A 19,835-nucleotide genomic window follows, 5' to 3' on the forward strand; every position below is an offset into this window, starting at 1 on the left:
AAGAGACGTCAATGTTATATTGATTCTATAGGTCAGGACACTGTTTCTCAACGCCTGGTCCGAGGACCACCATGGGTCCAAATGGACTCTTACGGGTCTGGTGACTCTGAGAGGAACCAAATGGACTTGAGTTACTGTCCCATTTGGTTCCTAACTATCACTCCTTTATCTGGAGAGTGGGGAGCCCCTGGAACCCACTCAAGGACCCCTGGGGGTCCCCAGACCCCACTTTGAGAACCAACGGTCTAATGCATATCAAACTGGGTCTGGCTGACATGGTGTTTTTGGTGGAGTTTGGATTTTCTTAGAAAGCACTTCTAGAACATTACATTGTGTTGTGTCACCATGCTGGGTCAGAGTTCAGCCTGCATGGCCAGACGATGTTTATCCCATGTTATCGACACTCCCGGTGGGGGTGGGGTGGGGGGTGGTGGGGGGGGGGGGCTGCTCTCTCAAAATAGTAGGAGGGGAACACGAGAGTGCAGTCAGTGTGGTCCTGGAAAAACACCCGAACACTGTTAATGCTGGGGGAGCAGAGGGATTGCAACATCCACCCTCTCCACTGTGGGTCTCCCACACCGGCTCCACACCGAGGAATTATAGTACAGCTCACACCGTCCACCCTGAGTGGGACAGACCCCAATCAATGCCCACAACGGAGGTCGCGGTTCTTTTCGGCTGTTGTTGAATATATATATATAGAAGGTAAGATTAGTTTTCTTGTGTTTTCATCAACTTATTTCCATGTTGAATGTCTTACCAGTTGAGCATGGTTTGAGGGGGGTCCATTAGTTGGAGCAGACAGATAATAATGAGCATCTGATTCACCTTTTTGGGAGAACAATTAAACAATCAGGTGTTTGTCTGCCATCATCAGGCCTCAGGAGAGCCTTCTTTGTTTGATCAACTTGGACAGAGCACAATACAGAACTTATATTTGTGACCCATGCTGAGAAATGTTTGAGTGTTGAGCTTGTACAGTAGTTGTGTTTAAAAGGATCCCTGGCTAATAAGCCAAATATGCCTTAAAGGGATATTTCACTTTTTTTGTTTTTGGGGTAATTGTATCTACTCAGGCCTTTGTGAGCCCCCCTGGCAGTTTTTATGTTGCTTGATTCAGTATTTAGATATTTGATATTCATTTTATCAGACACGCCCCCTTCCTATACAAACCCATTGTAACTTCAAACTCCATTTTAACCATGATAGATTCATTGGAAACACCCATCCTTGGTTCTGATGACTCATACTTTTCTCACAAAGGCCTGAGTAGACTTTAAAATTACCCATATTTTTTTTTAAAGTGAAATATCCCTTTAATATATAATAATTGCCCTCTATAACTAAAAACACCTTTAAATATTTAATTTATAGATAGTTCATCTTCCACTCAAGAGGGACAATGCCTGTCGCAAGTTGATGATGTCATTTGTCCGTGTGTGATCCAGCCCTATTGAATGAATGTGCTAATAAAAATGTTTATTTCTAAAATTTAAAATATTATTTTGATGCTCATATTAACCTTAGGAAGTATTAAGTCGTTTTTTATTAACTAATAACATTCCTTAGGGCTGGATCACACATGGACAAATGACATCATCAACTTGCGACGGGCAGTAAAATAAAAACTATATAAAAATAAAAAAAACATTTAAGGTGTTTTAGATTTTACATTTTAGTTATAGAGGGCAATTACAATGTATTAAGGCATATTTGGCTCATTAGCCAGGGATCCTTTTAACAAAACAAAATGGTCTGATTGAACACTATTGGTGTATTGGCTTTAGGGCTGCATATTGATTATTTTCGGAGAGATTATTCTACCTATTACTTCATCTATTAATCGAATAATCAATACATTTAGCTGAAAAAGTTAAAGAAAAATAAATTTAACCCCCAAATAGATTATTTTATCAAATCGGATAAGATTAGGTAGACTAGCTGTTGCACCCTCAAATGGCTTTGTCTCACAATCTTGTCCACATGTGTAGCCTACTGTTGTCAGGATGGGTGACATCAGACAGAAGGTGGTGTCCATCACCCACACCATGTGCCCCAGTTCACGGGTTTCGTCTGAAGAGGATCTGAAGGCGCCGAGCAGCGAGAAGATGCAGATGAAGAGAGAGATCTCTCTCATGAACGGCATCTGCCTCATCGTAGGCAACATGATCGGCTCGGGCATCTTCGTCTCGCCCAAGGTTGTTAGAGTTTTGCATTTTTCATCAGTTTTTATTTTTGTATTTATTGTTTTCAATTTCAGTTTAGTTTTGATTTGTTTTCAATGTGAGTTTGCTGGTTTAAAAAAAGGTTTTATGCGTTTTTGGTGTAACCCGGGGCAAGATTCAAATATTTCTGACATTTCAAAAGAAACAACTTATCTACAAGCTCACAACGCATCACAACGCGACACATGTTTTGAGCTTTTACAGTAAATCAGCTATATTCACTACCTTTGAAAATTTTCTGCAGCGACTGCAAAAAAAAACGACTGCAGCTAAAATATTGGAAGATTTCATCCACCCAAAATATTTATAAAAACGTATATGAAATATTGCCATTTTCTCTGACAGTTACATTGACAGTTAGTTTTAGTTAGTTTTGCAAACACACAATACAGTTTCAGTTAGTTACCGTCTTTTGTGTAAAGCTGTAGTTACATTTTTTATTTCAGTTATTTAAAATGGTTTATTTTTTTTCCAATTCCAGTTATCGCTATTTCGTTACTTTCAGTTCAAACTCTAATACCGCTGGATCTCTCCGACAGGGCGTGCTGATACACAGTGCCTCCTACGGGCTGTCGCTGGTCATCTGGGCGCTGGGCGGCATCTTCTCTGTGTTCGGGGCGCTGTGCTACGCCGAGCTGGGCACCACCATCACCAAGTCGGGCGCCAGCTACGCCTACATCCTGGAGTCGTTCGGCCCCTTCCTGGCCTTCATCCGCCTGTGGACGTCCATCCTGCTGGTCGAGCCGGCCAGCCAGGCCATCATCGCGCTCACCTTTGCCAACTACCTGGTGGAGGCCTTCTACCCGACCTGCCAGCCGCCGTACGACGCTGTGCGCCTCATCGCGGCCGCCTGCATATGTAAGTGTAACGGCCCCGGGATTCGAACCATGGGTCTCCTGAGCAGGAACAAACATCTTTAACCACTAGCCTAAAGGGGATTCCCTCTTGGCCCGGGGGAGATTTTAGGCTTTTGGTCTTCAGTCAGAGGCTCCTGAGTCACTCTGCGACACAATGAACAATGGGTTCATTTGTCATAGCAGCACAGCGGTATGAAACACAGGACAGATCTAAGTAGAGAGATACTAGTAGGAGATTTACAATCATACAGTAACTCCAGTTATCTGTTCACACCGAGACAGAGCCCCAGTCACCCTGTCTGGCTGCTATAATTAGACTAAATGCCACCAGGATTTTATAGCCGGCATGCCTTTGTGATTTGGTATTTAGGTGAGACAGAAGCAGCGTCATCAGTTACTGTACGTGCCACATACTGTATGTAGACCAGGCCACAGCTGAGCAGTGGCCTACAGTACACGATGACCTGTAACCCAGTTTTATATACTTATATTTTATATACTATGACCAGTGTCACGCGAAAAGTGGCAAAAATAGCCCATCTATCAGAGCAAATTATGAGCCATGACCAAAATAGGGACGCCTGATCGAAAGTGGTCTCTCAAGCCTAATCTATCTCTTCCACAATCTTTGAATGCTACAGATAGTCTGTAGCCTAGCTAATTCTGCCCTGTATAAATTGAGAACAGGAAGCTGTCATTTGCTTTTCAAGCCGCAAGGGCAATCGACCAATCACATCACAGTGTTCAAATGAATTTCCATTTCTGCTCAGTGGCTACTTGCTTCGACTAATTTGATTTGGTTCCCGCTATGAGTTATTTTTATGTGACCGCAAAAGTTAAACGGAAGTGGGATTCAACATCCGTTTTTATTATCTACTCTTTTTCAGAGCTTCTGTACAGTACAAACTGATAGGTGAAGGAAAAATGTGGGCACGTCTGTCTATCTCTAGAGACAGACGGATAAAACGGAGTGGATAAAACAGAAGGCATGGTGCAAAATTGTTCCCAGCTGTAGCTACTTGATACCAGCTCAGTGGCCTTGTGGTTGAAGTGTGGTTAGAGTCACGTCCAGGGGATGTACTTGTACATAAAGTTGCCTCATGCTGCAGCAACAGGAGATATGCTCCTGATCTATGGGCCACATGGCTCGGGATTTCGGGAACCGTTGGTTCCCAAGGCTACTTGTTACTGTATAACTACATGCTTATGCCTACACACACGCATGCAGACACACATTGAATGTTTAAAGCCCCATTTAGTAAGTAGCAGCTGCCACAGAGGCTAATGGATGCATGCATATCTTGTTAATGCGCCCACACGTGCAATGCAACAGCGTGCACTCACACATGCAACAACAGCGTCCACTCACACATGCAACAGCGTGCACTCACACATGCATGATGCAACAGCATGCACACATCATGTTACATGAATGCTGGTTGCTACTGTAAGAAGCAGCATGTTTTCATTCTCTCTGTCTGTCTGTCGGTCTCTCTGTCTCTCTCTCTTTCGTCCTGTTTCGACAGCGACTTTGTGAAACAGCACAAATTGTTGTGTTCTATATATCCATAACCAAACCATACTGTAAAGTGGCTTTCGTTGTATAATTATTATATATATTTTTCATTGTTTTGTGTTTTGTTTTTGCATGTCATGGAATCTTAGACTGGGGGAAATTATTAGTTCTACTCTCTCTAACTCACTCGGATTAACCACTTAAGACATATACTTATACATTGAATGACATATAGCTAAAATAGCTGATCTGCTATACTTGTAGATCTGCTATTTTAGATTTAGTTTTTAGTTTTTTTCATTATAATTTTTTTAATCGTTTGAAAATCTTTTGAAACTTTGAACAAAATTAGAGACACAAGGGTTAATGTGGTTAATAGCGTTCTCTTGCTTTATGTTACCAGGCATGCTGATCTTTGTGAACTGTGCGTATATCGTCTCTGTCGGGTGGAAACCTCTTAAGTCCAAAATTGTTACTGTTCAGGATTCAAATTCAAAAGTAGCAGATCTACAAGCTCGAAACGCGTCGCTTCGTGCTGCGTTTCGAGCTTGCAGATCTGCTACTTTTGATACTTTTGTGTGATGCTGTACTGTGATCAAGTAGGGCATTAATTTACGAAAGAACACAAAAAGTGTGGTTTCTGGCCGACAGCAACGATGTTGTCTTGCTGTATGTTACACAGGCACGCTGATCTTCGTGAACTGTGCCTATGTGAAATGGGGAACGTTGGTCCAGGACATCTTCACTTACGTCAAGCTCATGTCCCTCATCCTCATCATCATTGTGGGGATCCTCAAGTTGTCAAAAGGTATGTGCTGGAATGAATGTTAGTGTACCTCCATTCAATCCATCTGAATGCATCTGTGTCATTTTAGATTTGATTTATAACCATTATTTTATACTTTGGCTATTCAAAAATATATATTATATAATAGATCTGCTATTTCTGAAAAATCTTGTACAGTTGTGCAAATCTTTGAATACATATATATTTTTTTAAACAAATTTTTTTATTTTGCTTCTGGAGGTCCCTGGAACTTTTTTTTTAATTTTTTTTTTACGAATGTTCGCTTTAAAAATCTATATTCAAAGATTTGCACACATTTTCACTATTTAAAATAAATAGCAGATCTACAAGCTCATAGCGCGGCACTCTGTCCCGCGCTATGAGCTTGTAGATCTACTATTTTTTAATAGCCAAAGACATCTAAAATGACAGAAATGCCTTCCCGGATTGAATGGGTTAAGTACAATATTTGTAACAAAGTATTGTGTCACACTGGTATCGTTTCTTTGAGTACTTATTCCAACACTGGTTGAAAAGTATGTGAATGAATAGAGTGGAAGAGGGATATGAGTTGGAAGGAATGATGACACCGTAGCACATGGCTTTAGAGAATTTGTGTCTGTTTTCTGTGCAGGAGAGATCAACAACCTGGAGAGTCCGTTTGAGGGTTCTACTACAGACCCCGGGGCCATCGCACTGGCCCTCTACTCAGCCCTGTTCTCCTACTCCGGCTGGGACACACTCAACTTTGTCACAGAAGAGATTGTGAATCCTGAGAGGTACGCACGCACACACACACGCACCCAAACCTGAATCTCTGCCCAATGTACTGTGTATGATTTACTCATATAAGAGTTACAAAGGGTACGCAATAAATTCGTAATCCAGCTACACATGAAATTAATCACACAGTGTACACACGCACGCACGCACGCACACACACATACACGCACACACACATACACGCACACACGCAAGCACACCAACAATGGAAACAAGGAAGGATGTCCATTGGGTCAATAGTGTTGAAATTTCAAATCCAGTCATCTAGTCACAAGTTGAACTGATTAGAATTATAAAGATCATCATTTCTCTCCTGCTTCATGGGTGAAGAAATCAGATCACACCAGCATGAGCAATAAGTAGCTCATGCTACTAACATCCCTCTGGGGACTTCAAAGTGATTCTTTGCCATTTTCTTAAACCTAACCTAACCCCTAAATGCCTAATCCTAACCCTGACCCCAACCTGAATCTATTACTCATTGTAACCTTGGCTCTAGGGGTGCAACAGTTAATCAAACTTATCATTTAATTTAATAAAATAATCAATTAATAATCGATCCCTATTTGGGGCATGTCACTATAGGTGAAATTTCAGAAATAGTGCTTTTTAATTAATCAATAGTTGCAGCCCTACTTAGCTCTATATTCATGGAAATGACCCATTTCATCTTGGGGACAAAATGTCACGATAAAAAAAAAACGGGCACACTAACATACTCAAGTAATTTTGACCCGGCTCAAAACATTGTCATTAAACTGTACTGGGGCATTGTGAGTGTGCCCGTTCTATTCATTTTCATAATCCTATCTTAACCCAGCATTTTGACAAGTGATGTGCATATTCTGTTATCTTCTTATGACCTCAAAATGTTGCCATAAGGTCAGGTTGTTCTGGTTTTACTATCCTTGTGAGTTAATTTTGTCCCCATGTGGGTAGTTAAACGAGTACACCCACACACACGTACGCATGCACGCACACCCACATACCCACACACACGTGCGCACGCACGCACACCCACAAACCCACGCACGTACACGCGCACACACACACACACACACACACACACACACACACACACACACACACACACACACACACACACACACACACACACACACACACACACACACACACACACACACACACACACACACACACACACACACACACAGATGCATAAAGTCCCACAGACACACACAAATACCAGCACCTGTCCTTGTGATAAAAGCAAACCAAACGTGTCTACAGTAATAGTATCAGCGTGTGTCATTGCTTTCCCTTCTCACAACGTGGGCCTCGTTTAAAGTAAGTCCCCTCCCTTCCCTTTCCTGCACATCCTCTTTGATGGTACTTCCCGGCAGAGACTCACTGACATTCTTCCCAATTCTCTGTTTAAACAGTGATGCTGTTAATGTTTAATAGCATCCACAGCTTGACCCATTAAGACCGGGAAAGCATCTGTCCTTTTAGATTCAGACCGGTCTCTGATGAATGGCATTTGTTCTGCTACTGCTTTATAGTCACCACTGTTTGCATTGACAAGAAACTCTTTCTTTAAAATAATTGATACAAAATTACTGATGACCTTACAATCATGACTTTAGGATGAATTAGTCCAAAGTTCAATATTACAGTTTCTGTAATTTCAGTCAGTCAGGAGAGAGTACTCATTGATCAGCTTCAATTTTACAGTGATCCAATTTTGTCTCAATCATCCAACCTCTATCACCCACTTTTCTCAAGTAGCTGTAATCTGATGACTGTTTTAATACCTGAACAAAAACATTTCCTTAATTCAAATGTATTGTTTCCTTTCTTCCAGCCTGTCTGTCTGATGACATTTCCATCCATAACATGTCTGTCTTTTTTGTCACCTTTAGGAATCTGCCACTGGCTATTGCTATCTCCATGCCTATAGTGACCATCATCTACCTGTTGACCAACGTGGCGTACTATGTTGTCCTGGACATGCCGTCTCTGCTGGCCAGTGACGCCGTGGCTGTGGTAAGATCCCTGTAGTTCCTTCATGACCTACATGCTGTGGTATGGTCACATATATACTCAAGTACTATAGTACTTTGTTTTTCATGACCTATACATGCTTGGCCAAATATAGGAGCGCTCTTCTCTTCTCAGGGCAAGATCACCCCTCACAAGTTCTAGCCCATTTGATGAGCTCATCCAAATACACAAATGAGAGGGCATGACTGAGCAATTTTCACTTGAGTATCTATACTTTGACTCAAGTACTGGGGTTGAGTACTTTGACCACCACTGACCGTCAGGCAGGCGATAGTATCAAATGCTGAACAAGCAGACTAAAGGACAGTTTTCACAGCCAGGCCTTATCAGGCTGCTCAATACTGTAGGTGCTGAGCCTAGCTACAGTACACAGTATGGCCTCATGTCTGTACATTTCCATACCCATACCTACTGTGGCCACTAGATGGCCACGTCAGCTTGGTATCACTCACTTTATGTACAGTATATTTAAATGTGGAAACCTCCTCTTTCTTCCAATGTGTCAAAATATAAATGTATATTTTAGCTGTGATCAGACCATATGAGAACAGTTACTGCTGTGCTCTTTTCAACGTAGAAATGGAATCTGAAATTCCCAGAATAATTAGAGTAGGATTGATATCGGCTGCTATTTGATATGCCTTTTATTTGCACAAGCTTGTCTCTCAAGACAGACATGTTGGCTGACTTATTGGCTCCCACAATTTTCAAATGCTTCCGCCTGTGTAGCATTCAAAGATTATGAAAAAGACTGGCTGGCTTGAAAGACTGTAGCAGAACTCTGTCACACACTTTATTTGTTTTGATATTTGATATTTTTACTCTTACTTCTTATTCTTACTCTTATTCTGGCTCTTTATGCGTTCTCTCTGAAGTGTAGATTTGGTGACGCTTGTTGTTTGTATCTTGTACAGATTAGGGCTGAAACTATTGATTTCTATTTCAGCAAATATTCTATCCATTACTTGTTGGATTAATTACATATTTTTTTCAAAATGTTTTAACATATATTTTATGTATGAATGAATATACGCGAAGAAATTGCAACTGATGTTTTTTTAATAATCAACTAAATCTATCTGATTCGTCATAACAACACAAATACAGTTGCTGATCTACAAGCTCACAACACCTTGCATAGTAATGTGCTGTGAGACTGCAGATCTGCTATTCTTGCCCCCAAAATCGATTATGTTATTAAAATAATTAATCGATTATTTATTGTAATTAATTAAATCGATCAGTTTGATTAGCTGTTGCAGCCCAAGCACAGATCAATCAGTTATTAATGACTGGTGTGGTGTGCTCCTGACTCCTCAGACGTTTGGGAATGCTGTGCTGGGTCCATTCAGGTGGATCATTCCTGTAGCAGTAGCCATGTCCTGCTATGGTGGACTCAATGCCTCCATCATCGCTGCCTCAAGGTATACACACATTACAATCACTGATACTATCCTAGCCAGTGGTGGGAAAAGTACTCACATTTTGTACTTAAGTAAAAGTGTCAATACTGAAATGTAGAAATACTCTGTTATAAGTAAAAGTCCGGAATTCAAAAGTATAATAGTACAAAAGTATTGGTATCAAAATATTCTTAAAGTACAAAAGTAAAAGTTCTCATTATACAGAATGTCCCATTTCACAAGTTTACAAATGTATAAAATGTCAAAAAAATCTTTTGAAAATAGCAGATCTACAAGCTCACAATGCGTCGCGATAGCTTGTAGATCGGCTATTTTCAAATGGCTGAAATGTATATAGGGCTGAATGTGGTTAATGTATGTTTTGTAATAATAATCAAAATCTACAAAGTAACTAGTAACTAAAGTTTTCAAATAATTGTAGTGGAGTAAAAGTACAATATTTGCCTCTGAGATGTAGTGGAGTAGAAGTAAAAGTATTGGAAATTGGAAATACTCAAGTAAAGTACAAATACCTCAAAAGTTTACTTAAGTACAGTACTTGAGTACATGTACTTAGTTACTTTACACCACTGATCCAAGCAATGATCATACATTCACAATCATTCTACTTCATGCCAGTGTTGCTTATTCAAGGAAGCTTGCATACAATCCTTTCACCTGATACCTGGTGTAAACCTTTGATGTGACAATGAACTGATGATCATTGATTCTTCCTAATTCTTGATTGTTTGAACCACATTGTGCCTCCAGACTGTTTTTCGTTGGAGCCAGAGAAGGACATCTCCCAAACAGCCTGAGTCTAATCCACTTAGAGCGTTACACGCCCATACCCGCTCTCCTGTTCAATGTAAGAACCATCACACCTATTTACACACATTTAAATTAAAAAACATACAACACCCAACAGAATAGACTATAGAAATGTGGTGGAATCTCTCGAGGAGCAAGGCACTTTCAGCAATGATGACAGACCAGTCTGCATGTTCACTATTTATTCAGCATGAAGTAAAATTTACAATATTCTAGGTCAAATATAGCAAGCGCGAGAGCAGGCGGTGGCAAGCAGTGCCACCGTGGCGCCTTTACTTAGTTTCAGGCTGTTTATATACAATCTTTATTTCCCTATCAGGCAGACGGAGTGACATCTATTCTTATCCTACCTATCACAAGGTGTTTCAATATGAGCGTCCTGCCTCCATCATCAGAATTCATGTTGCTGTCCTAATATGTCCGCTCTACTTATCTATTTAAACAGACCTTTGGTGACCAGTTCAACTGGTCATTGTGACCCTACCAGATATCATATACTGTATGTCCTCATGTTGCATCCTTCTTAATATAGCAGTTCAAGCAGACAGTGATGATGCAATTAGATAGCCTACTAGCTAGTCTCTAGTCTGTCTGACCAATACATACACACAATGTACAATATGTATCTTGCATATCACCACATAATCTAGGAATTCCCTAACACAAACAACCAAACAAAAACGCAATAATGAATAATAATACAGACAGTTAAGAACATCAAACCTAAAGGGCTTTTCAGACGGGGGGAGCAACACAACGCCTGTGTTCTCGCTTGGATCAGCGAGTTTGCACTGTGCTCCTCGTGTGTGAATAGATGCGTTTTAACGTGTTGCGTATTATTAAGAAGCTCAACACATTTCAACTCTTGTGTGGGCTTAAAGATCAGCTACTTTCACTGTTTTTGCACAATACTGTTGTGCGACAAAGTGTAAAATTATGATTTGTTGAGGCATAAAAAAAATCTATTGTTTTTAATATTGTATAGAATCTCCATATTATAACTTTTTGTGTTTTTACGTAACTTAACGCCCTACTTGATCATACTACAGTGTCACACAAAAGCATCAAAACTAGCAGATCCACAAGCTTGAAACACGGCGTGAAGCGACGCATTTTGAACTTGTAGATCTGCTACTTTAGCAATTTTTTTATTTGAATCCTGAAAAGCAACAGTCTTGGACATAATGTGGTTTCTACCCGACAGAGACGAGATGTACATTCTCATTTATTTGATTAAACGAAAAAGTTGTAAATTGAATCATCACTGAGACGATAATGGATAGGATGCAGCTATGCATGTTCTTTTTCATCAGTCAGCCTTCATTGATTGATTGATCAATTGAAAATGTTATTAGGCAAAAAGAATGTAAAACATCACAGTTATATTTATAATACTTTTGTCTAAAAGGTCCGTCCAAAAAAGTCCGCAGACTTGTTTCCGTTGGGGTCCTTGGTATTCATTTCATAGACATATATAGTAACAGTTCAAATATCAACATAAAAATACAGAGGAAAACTATGTAAAAAAATAAAAGGCAAAAATCATGGAAAAAAACCCAGAAAATATGTATAAAAAAGGGAGGGGGGTCGTCTGTCTACCGGGAAACTGGTACTACCTCCTCTTTTGGCCTCCAGAAAGGTGAGTTTTTAGGGCTGTTTTAAATGAGCCCAGCGAACTGCATTTTTTGCGGGATGGGTTAGAGTTAGACTATTCCATACCTTGGTGGCCGTGCTGTAGAAGGAGAATTTGCCCATGTTTGTTTTCTGGGTGGGTGGTACCAGATTGTTGTTTACGCTCCCTCTAGTTTCGTGACTGTGGGTGTCACTAACCTTTTGGAGGTATTTAGACAGATATGCGGGTATAGGGGGCATTTCATTCAACATTATCATCACATATTTATAGAGGCAACAATTGCCAAAAAGATCTACACTGGTACAGCGCTGTGCATTGGTCCAGGAAGTATTCAACAGCAGCTATTTCTGTAGGATACGTGACCTACTGTAGGTGTCGAATCCAACCACTGTCACTGTGTAGTAGGGGTGTGCCGATATATCGTCCCACGATAGATCGCGATACATTTTCGTGACGATATGTATTGTTTTGGTGTTTTTGAAAAATAATAATAATGCAAAAACAGAAGTATTTGTTTGCATTTGCTTCCCCTCCATACATTTTCATAATTAAAAAGTGCCATATATCGTATCGATATCGTGAGCCCAATATCGTGTATCGTATTGTATCATGAAATTAGTCGGCACACCCCTACTGTGTAGCCAACATAGTGTATTATTTGTGGCCAACCAGGTAGATGAGTACATCATCGACCTCATCACAACGTGATATACTATATATAGATAGATAGATAGATAGATCTATTGATTGATTGATTGATTGATTGATTGATTGATTGATTGAATGATTGATTGATTGATTGATTTTGCATTTCTGTGCTGTTTCAGGGTTTGATGGGGCTGATCTTCCTGTGTGTGGAGGACGTGTTTCAGCTCATCAACTACTTCAGCTTCAGCTACTGGTTGTATGTGGGTCTGTCTGTGGCTGGCCTCATCTACCTCCGCTTCACCCAGCCTGACAGACACAGACCTGTCAAGGTAGCACACACACACACACACACACACACACACACACACACACACACACACACACACACACACACACACACACACACACACTCGTCTCACGCACTCAAATATTGATTCATGATCGTATGGGAGCCATTATTTTAGTATGATATTCCATTCACACCAAGGCAAGTTTCCCGGCCACGGACTAAAACTTTGTTTGCTCTCCTCCTGTCCACAGCTCAGCCTGTTCTTTCCGTTTGTGTACTGCCTGTGCAGTCTGTTCCTGGTCATTGTCCCTCTGTACGGGGACACCATCAACTCCCTCATCGGCATCGGCATCGCCCTGTCCGGGGTTCCCGTCTATTACATCACCATCTACCTTCCTGAGGACAGACGGCCCAGGTTCATAGGCAGGTTGAACGGTAAGGTTTTGCGTAGGGTTGTCAACTTGTCACCATCATGACATTTTACTTGACGATTAAGTGTGACACAAATGATTACAATTAACGATGTAATAGTTTTTGGCATCGAACACTGGAATATATAATATATATACACAGGACAAATATGACAAATAACTTAAATATACAAGAAATGGCTGACAATGACTGGTATCAATAAGCAAAATAAATAGTGTACTAATGATCAAAACAGGCATTTTTTATTTTATTTTGTACTTTCAAAATTGTTCTAACCCATTAAAGGGATAGTTCACCCTCAAAATGACCTTTTTTCCTATCGATTACTCACCCCATGGAGCCTTGAATTAATGGAGATTTTTGTGTGTGTAATTGATAGAAAATAAGTATTTTTTTGGGTGAACTACTCCTTTAAGACCTGAGGCTGATTCTACAAATGCCTTCTAAATCAGTAGTCTGTTCTAGAACCTTTTCGTGCCAAATACCCCCAAATGATAGGTATTTGGCTGCGGACCCCCCATCTGAAAATATTTTGTGCCAGGGACCCCCCAGAAGAGAAGATTTGTGTAAAAAAAATATTCTACATTATTCAAACACTTGGACATTTTTTTTTTAAAGTTCTAAAATAGCTGATGTACAAACTTTTTAGAACAACTGTTCCAAATCCTAAGAGTTTTCTGAAAAACGTATGTTGCTATACTGTATACAGCTAAAGTCTAAAATGACACAGATGCATTCGCGGTTTTAATGGGTTAAAATAGTGGAATTCGTCAATTTACAAGTTCACAATGTGTTGCATATTGACACGTTTTGAGCTTGTATTTCCGCTATTTTTGAAAATGTTTGAAATTGAATAAAACACTTTCAGGAGATGAATTTATAAAGAACGATTCAGACGATTAAACGTGTACGAAATGATTGTTATTATCTTAAATAAATGCAATGTGACGATTATGTAATAATTGTGACAGGCCAACTTCTTGATTGTGCAGTCTGTGCTATTTGGACCGCAGACGCAATTCACACATCTCTACAACATTTAAATGGGAGAGGATTTCACACGATCACACCCAGGGAAAGATGATTATGGCTTCAGCCATGAGTACATAGAGTAGTTGAGGGTTTGGCTGTGAACGATACCAACACTAGGCCCAGCATTCCCACAAAGTCACAGGATGTTCTTGGATTATGACCATTAGATGGTAGACGTTCTGTCTGTCCTGTGTGATTTAATGTGATGTATCACTTTACAACTATTACTGGACCTTTACCCGTCTCTCCTTCTCTCTCGATCGCTCTAACCCTCCTCCCTGCCCCTGTTTCTCTGTGTCTGTCTCCATCACTCTCCCTCCCTCTCTCTCTCTCTCTTGTTGTGTTCCAGCCTTCGCCACCAAATACATCCAGATCATCTGCTACTGCTGTCTGACTGAACTGGACGTGGAGCCAGAGAAACAAGCAGACGGGAAAACCCAGTGAGCTGCCACCCATACATCCACCCCTCTACCCCCACCGGCTTGAATACCATCCACGTATGGACCCATGGACATAAACCAAGGACCCCCATAACTCTGAGAGCGTACAAATGGAACCAAATGGACCTGTAAGGGTCCATTTGGTTCCATTTGTACACTCTCAGAGTTACAGACCTGTAAAGGTCCATTTGCAAGCCCCTCATGGAACCCTGATGGTCCTGGCTGGACGCCACTTTGTGAACCACTGACAAAACACTGAGCGAGCGAACATGATGCAACTTATGGGACATTGGATTGATGGAACAGTGAAGCGCTTCGTCCACTGGACGATCGGTGAGGATTTCTCCTGCGAAGGCAAGTTCAAAACAAAAGGCCTACCACCTCCATTGCTATGAGATGTTAAGAGCTCTTACTAGAGAAAACATTTTTTCCTCGCGGCATATATCGCAGAAGATCTCTAGGACAAAGGAACAAAACAAAAGACAATTAAAAAGTTGTATATTTATGTGAGGAAAAATGGTGAATATTTTGTTACTGACATCCTTTGATATAAAACACATTTGGCTTTCTGTCAAGAATGCTGGATTGTACTTTTGTTTTTACATTTTGCAAATTAAGCATAGTTATTATCGATCCCCTGATAATACTCTTGCTTTTTCACCTGTACTAATGTTTGAATTTGTATTTGGGGATTATTTGCTCAGCACATTTTCAGCATTGTTTACGCTTTCACTCTTTAGGGACTACTAGTGCCCTAGTTTTCCACTGTTGTTGACCTCAGCTCTGCTGGAACATTTGGTAGCAAATTTGCCTTGCCTTGCTCAAGGGCAACCATAAGCTTCTCTATTCATTTGTTAGACAAGAGCAAGTTGTGTGTGAATCACCCTATGGGCCTCATTAACCAGCCAAGACATTTCTTCTTAAGACCCACTTAAGCAGTTTTCACAAAGATTCTGACATTCACCATTGTTTTCTTAGCTGCGATTTGTTCTTAGGTAAGAACAGAATCTACGCATACTCAAGAGCACACTTACGCACATTTGAGTGCTGACATGTTTGCGCAAAATGATTTAAGGTAGGTCTTGCCTTTTCTTCAATTCTACAGTTACAGTATATAATATTAAATTACAATAATACATTTTATTATTATTATTTGTTAGTTCTCAAATAGCCTGACATTTTTTATTCCTCCCGAACAGACACTGGTGAGTTGAAGCCTGATCCCCACATCTAGAGTATATCTAATGCTTCATTTATACGGTCGTATGACAGTGTTGCGCGACGAAAATAGCAGATCTACAAGGTCACATCATATCGCCACCATCATACGACAAAGTAAAGATTAGGCTTTAGAATCTAAAGGATTAGAGGATAGATACAAATGTATCTCTTTATTTGTTCACTCTATATTTTCTCCAATGTAACCATCTAATCACCAGGTCTCACAATTTGTGAAGTCACACCCTTTTGTTGAGGTGTGTTTGTATGCAATGAAAACACACTCACCATGTCAATGTCTTTATGTCTTGATTGATTAGTTTATGTATGCACTTTTATGGTCTTGTGGTCATCATTAATAAACTTGCTCATATTTTTATATGAATCATATGCCATGGCTCTGTAGTTTGTAACGCCACATAAATAGGATGCTAGTAAAGCTAAGAGTTGATTCTTTTTTTTTTTTCTTTTTTTTTACCCCACGATTTTGTAACCCTTTTTTTCACCCGGTGCCAATTTTCTAAGTGATCCTGGGCGCTACACTCCCCCACCAGCCTAGGGAGCCCAGGGCCGAGCTCATGCCTCCTTCAATGCATGAGAGCCAACTGACCTTCTTGTCACCTGACAGGGGGGGGTTTCCCCGGTAGGACGTAGCGCGTGGAAGGAACACCAACCAGTTCCTTTCCCCTCCATCAGCCGCCCGGCTGTCATGGGGGAGGCGGTATAGCGACCAGGATTACTACATGTTTTTGTGAGGGTATTAACTACCTTAGGAGACACGGGGAGAACATGCAAACTCCACACAGAGTAGGACCTTTCGCCAACCCCAACTAGGGTATGGGCGCTGATGACGCGGAGGAGAAGATACACCCCCAGCGCCCACAGCGTCCCCGGCGGGAATCGAACCCATTTTTGAAAATGTTTGATGTTTCAACAGATGAATTTATAAACATTAATGGAAACGATTCAGACGATTATACGTGTACAAAATATTTGCATCTCAAACAAATGCGATGTGGCGATTATGTAATAATTGTGACAGGCCTAGGTTTGAGCATCATGAACAAGTTCATCTTATTTGTTGTGCAGTCAGTGCTATTTGGACCGCAGACGTGATTCACACATTTCTACAACATTTAAATGGGAGAGGATTTCACACGATCACACCCAGGGAAAGTTTTATATTTATGTGAGGAAATATGGTGATTTTTTGTAACTGACATAATTTGATATAAAACACATTTGGCTTTCTGTCAATAATGCTGGATTGTACTTTTGTTTTTACATTTAGCAAATTAAGCATAGTTGTTATCAACCCCCTGATAATACTCTTGCTTTTGCACCTGTACTAATGTTTGAATTTGTGTTTGGGGAATATTTGCCCAGCACATTTCAGTAGTGTTTACACTTTCATTCTTTTTAGGGACTCGTAGTGCCCTAGTTTGTTGACCTGCTGGAACAGTTCTAGCAAAATTCCCTTGCCTTGCTCAAGGGCAACCATAAGCTTCTCTATTCACAGAGCAAAACCAAGCAAGGCATTTCTTCTTAATGCATTTACGCAGTTCTCATGAAGATTCTGACATTCACCATTGTTTTCTTAGCTGCGTTCTTAGGTAAGAACAGAATCTACGCACACTCAAGAGCACACTTACGCACATTTGAGTGCTGACATTGTTTGCGCTAAATAATTGGGAAATTGTAAAAGAGAAGCTGAAATTCTTTCAACATTGTAGTTAAAGAAAGAGAAAAAAATTACGTGGCATTTATTTTATTTCAACTTGAACCTTGAGAAGACAGAATAGAAAAGCGAGGAAGGGACATGTATAGAAATTGTAGCAAGTTAATAATGTACATGTGCATGGTCATTAATGGTTAATAAGGCATTCATATGCTGCAAGGCACATACTACACACATCAGAGGTGTTAATAGATGAGATTATGGCTAATAATATTCATTTATATAGCACCTTTCATACACAGTGTTGTAAAAAGTACTTGAAAACCATACTTCAGTAAAACTACAGATATTGTACTTGAAAGTTACTCAAGTAAAAGTCACCGATAAGAAAATCACTTGAGTAAAAGTATAAAAGTAGCTAACATTACTGTACATGTACTTAAGTATCAAAAGTACCTGGTGTTAAAATGTACTTAAGTATCAAAAGTAAAAGTACAAGTACAGGGACAAGTACAAAATGCTTCTCAAAATAGGCCTCCAAAGACATGAAGACCAAAAATGTCCATTCTGTCAAAAGTCGGTTTATTCCAGATGATACAAAAATATAAAATACATAAATAAAAAAAATTAAATGACATCACAAATGCTTTAGAGATGTATAATGCACCGATTGCAGAATTCTTGGCCGATACCGATTACCGTTTTTTAATAAGTCTGACCTGCCGGTACCGTTTTTTTCAGATACCGATTTTCTATCTAAGAACTAGAGCAATTTTTTCAGGCCGAGTACAAGTACTTAGTTGCGTGTACTCGCAAATACAGAGGAAAAAACTGGAAAAGAACACCAAAATCGCAGACGATATCCAATATCATGATATGGATATAATATTGATGTGCCCATGTGCCCATGCACGAAAGGCCTTAAGCGATTACACAAAGAATAAAAAGAAATATATATATACTACTGTATATAATTTTTGCTGTCATGCTGTGTCACGGTTATAGAGCTGCATGATTATGGCAAAACTTATTATGGGTCCATATTGAGATCAGTTATTAAATTATTATATATTTTTTTGATGGCAATCTTTTTTAACAAACAAAATCTTGTCTTAATTCAAAATACTTTTCTTATTTTGACTAAAAAGCTCAAATAAATAAATAAGGTTATCTCATTCAGACACATTCTTTTCTTGTAAATGTAACAGAGTAAAAGTAAAAGTACAGCAAAATAAAAAAACATACAACTCAAACTGCTTTACATACAAAAACGATCATACAAAAAAGGTTTGTACAGTATGTCTCTCCAGTGCAATTTTACAGAAAGTGCAGGGAACATTCAGAGCGATAGCTTATAGAATACATCTGTTTAATAAAATACTCATTCAATACACGTTGCTCCGATCCACACAAAACTTGCCACTAACACTGTTCTCAGCCATCAGAATAGCCTGGCCTGAAAATCTTGTATTGCATATTCCCTCAGCTTGTGTGATTGGAGTTAGATAAAAAAATATAAAAATTCAAGCTATGCTTCATTGTTGCTGCCCAATTCTGCCTTAGACAAGATAAACAGACAGGGAAATAAAGTACCTTGCTCAGTTCAGGAAGTTGACAAGCAAAGATGGCCCCGACGGCCATGGGAATTTCATTACAAAACAATATTATTCAGAATAGATACAACAGCATGTTTTGCAATGAAATTATGATGTGAAACAAGGTTGTTTTGTATCAAAACTTGTGCAGTCTGATGACATAAAACAATAATACTGGATGAGATAAATACATTAATAAATAAATAAATACAATAACACAAAGAGAACAATAATGCTGAATGTGAAACGGAAACAAAACGAATTAACACTAATGCGATTAAAAAGGAATACTAATAAGGAGAATGCAATAAATATTAATTTAGGTTGTTCCCTCATGTTAACAATACTTTTGTAAGAAAATTTGCATGACTCTTAAAATTAGGGATTAAAAAATAAAGAAAAAGAAAAAGAAAAACAATAGTTAACTAGAAAAAGTGCTCCTC

At 39.6% G+C, this 19,835-nt stretch overlaps 1 protein-coding gene across 2 annotated transcripts; it reads left to right on the forward strand.

Moving 5' to 3' along the window:
• Positions 1-571: 571 nt before the first annotated feature.
• LOC308093191 (Y+L amino acid transporter 2) lies at positions 572-16,469 on the forward strand. 2 transcript variants are annotated; one of them, XM_080439434.1, is made up of 11 exons: positions 572-705; positions 1,992-2,198; positions 2,765-3,083; positions 5,281-5,406; positions 6,020-6,164; positions 8,052-8,175; positions 9,514-9,617; positions 10,368-10,464; positions 12,888-13,037; positions 13,249-13,432; positions 14,811-16,469. In XM_080439434.1, exons 2-11 carry the CDS (start codon positions 2,007-2,009, stop codon positions 14,903-14,905), a joined length of 1,536 nt encoding a protein of 511 aa, XP_080295560.1. In that variant the 5' UTR covers positions 572-705; positions 1,992-2,006; the 3' UTR covers positions 14,906-16,469. The 2 variants fall into 2 exon arrangements, with proteins under 2 accessions (XP_080295560.1, XP_080295559.1); XM_080439433.1 differs by lacking the exon at positions 572-705 and having other exon boundaries at positions 1,767-2,198.
• The last annotated feature ends 3,366 nt before the right edge of the window (positions 16,470-19,835 follow it).

The sequence above is a fragment of the Gymnoscopelus braueri genome (assembly GCF_963280865.1).
Source record: "Gymnoscopelus braueri genome assembly, chromosome: 10".
Lineage (NCBI taxonomy): Eukaryota > Metazoa > Chordata > Actinopteri > Myctophiformes > Myctophidae > Gymnoscopelus > Gymnoscopelus braueri.

Coding starts and splice junctions, on each gene's coding strand:
- LOC308093191 (XM_080439434.1), top strand. CDS start 2,007: ATGGGTGACATCAGACAGAAGGTGGTGTCCATCACCCACACCATGTGC. Junction 8,176..9,513: donor CCAGTGACGCCGTGGCTGTG/GTAAGATCCCTG, acceptor CTGACTCCTCAG/ACGTTTGGGAATGCTGTGCT. Junction 13,038..13,248: donor ACAGACACAGACCTGTCAAG/GTAGCACACACA, acceptor TCCTGTCCACAG/CTCAGCCTGTTCTTTCCGTT.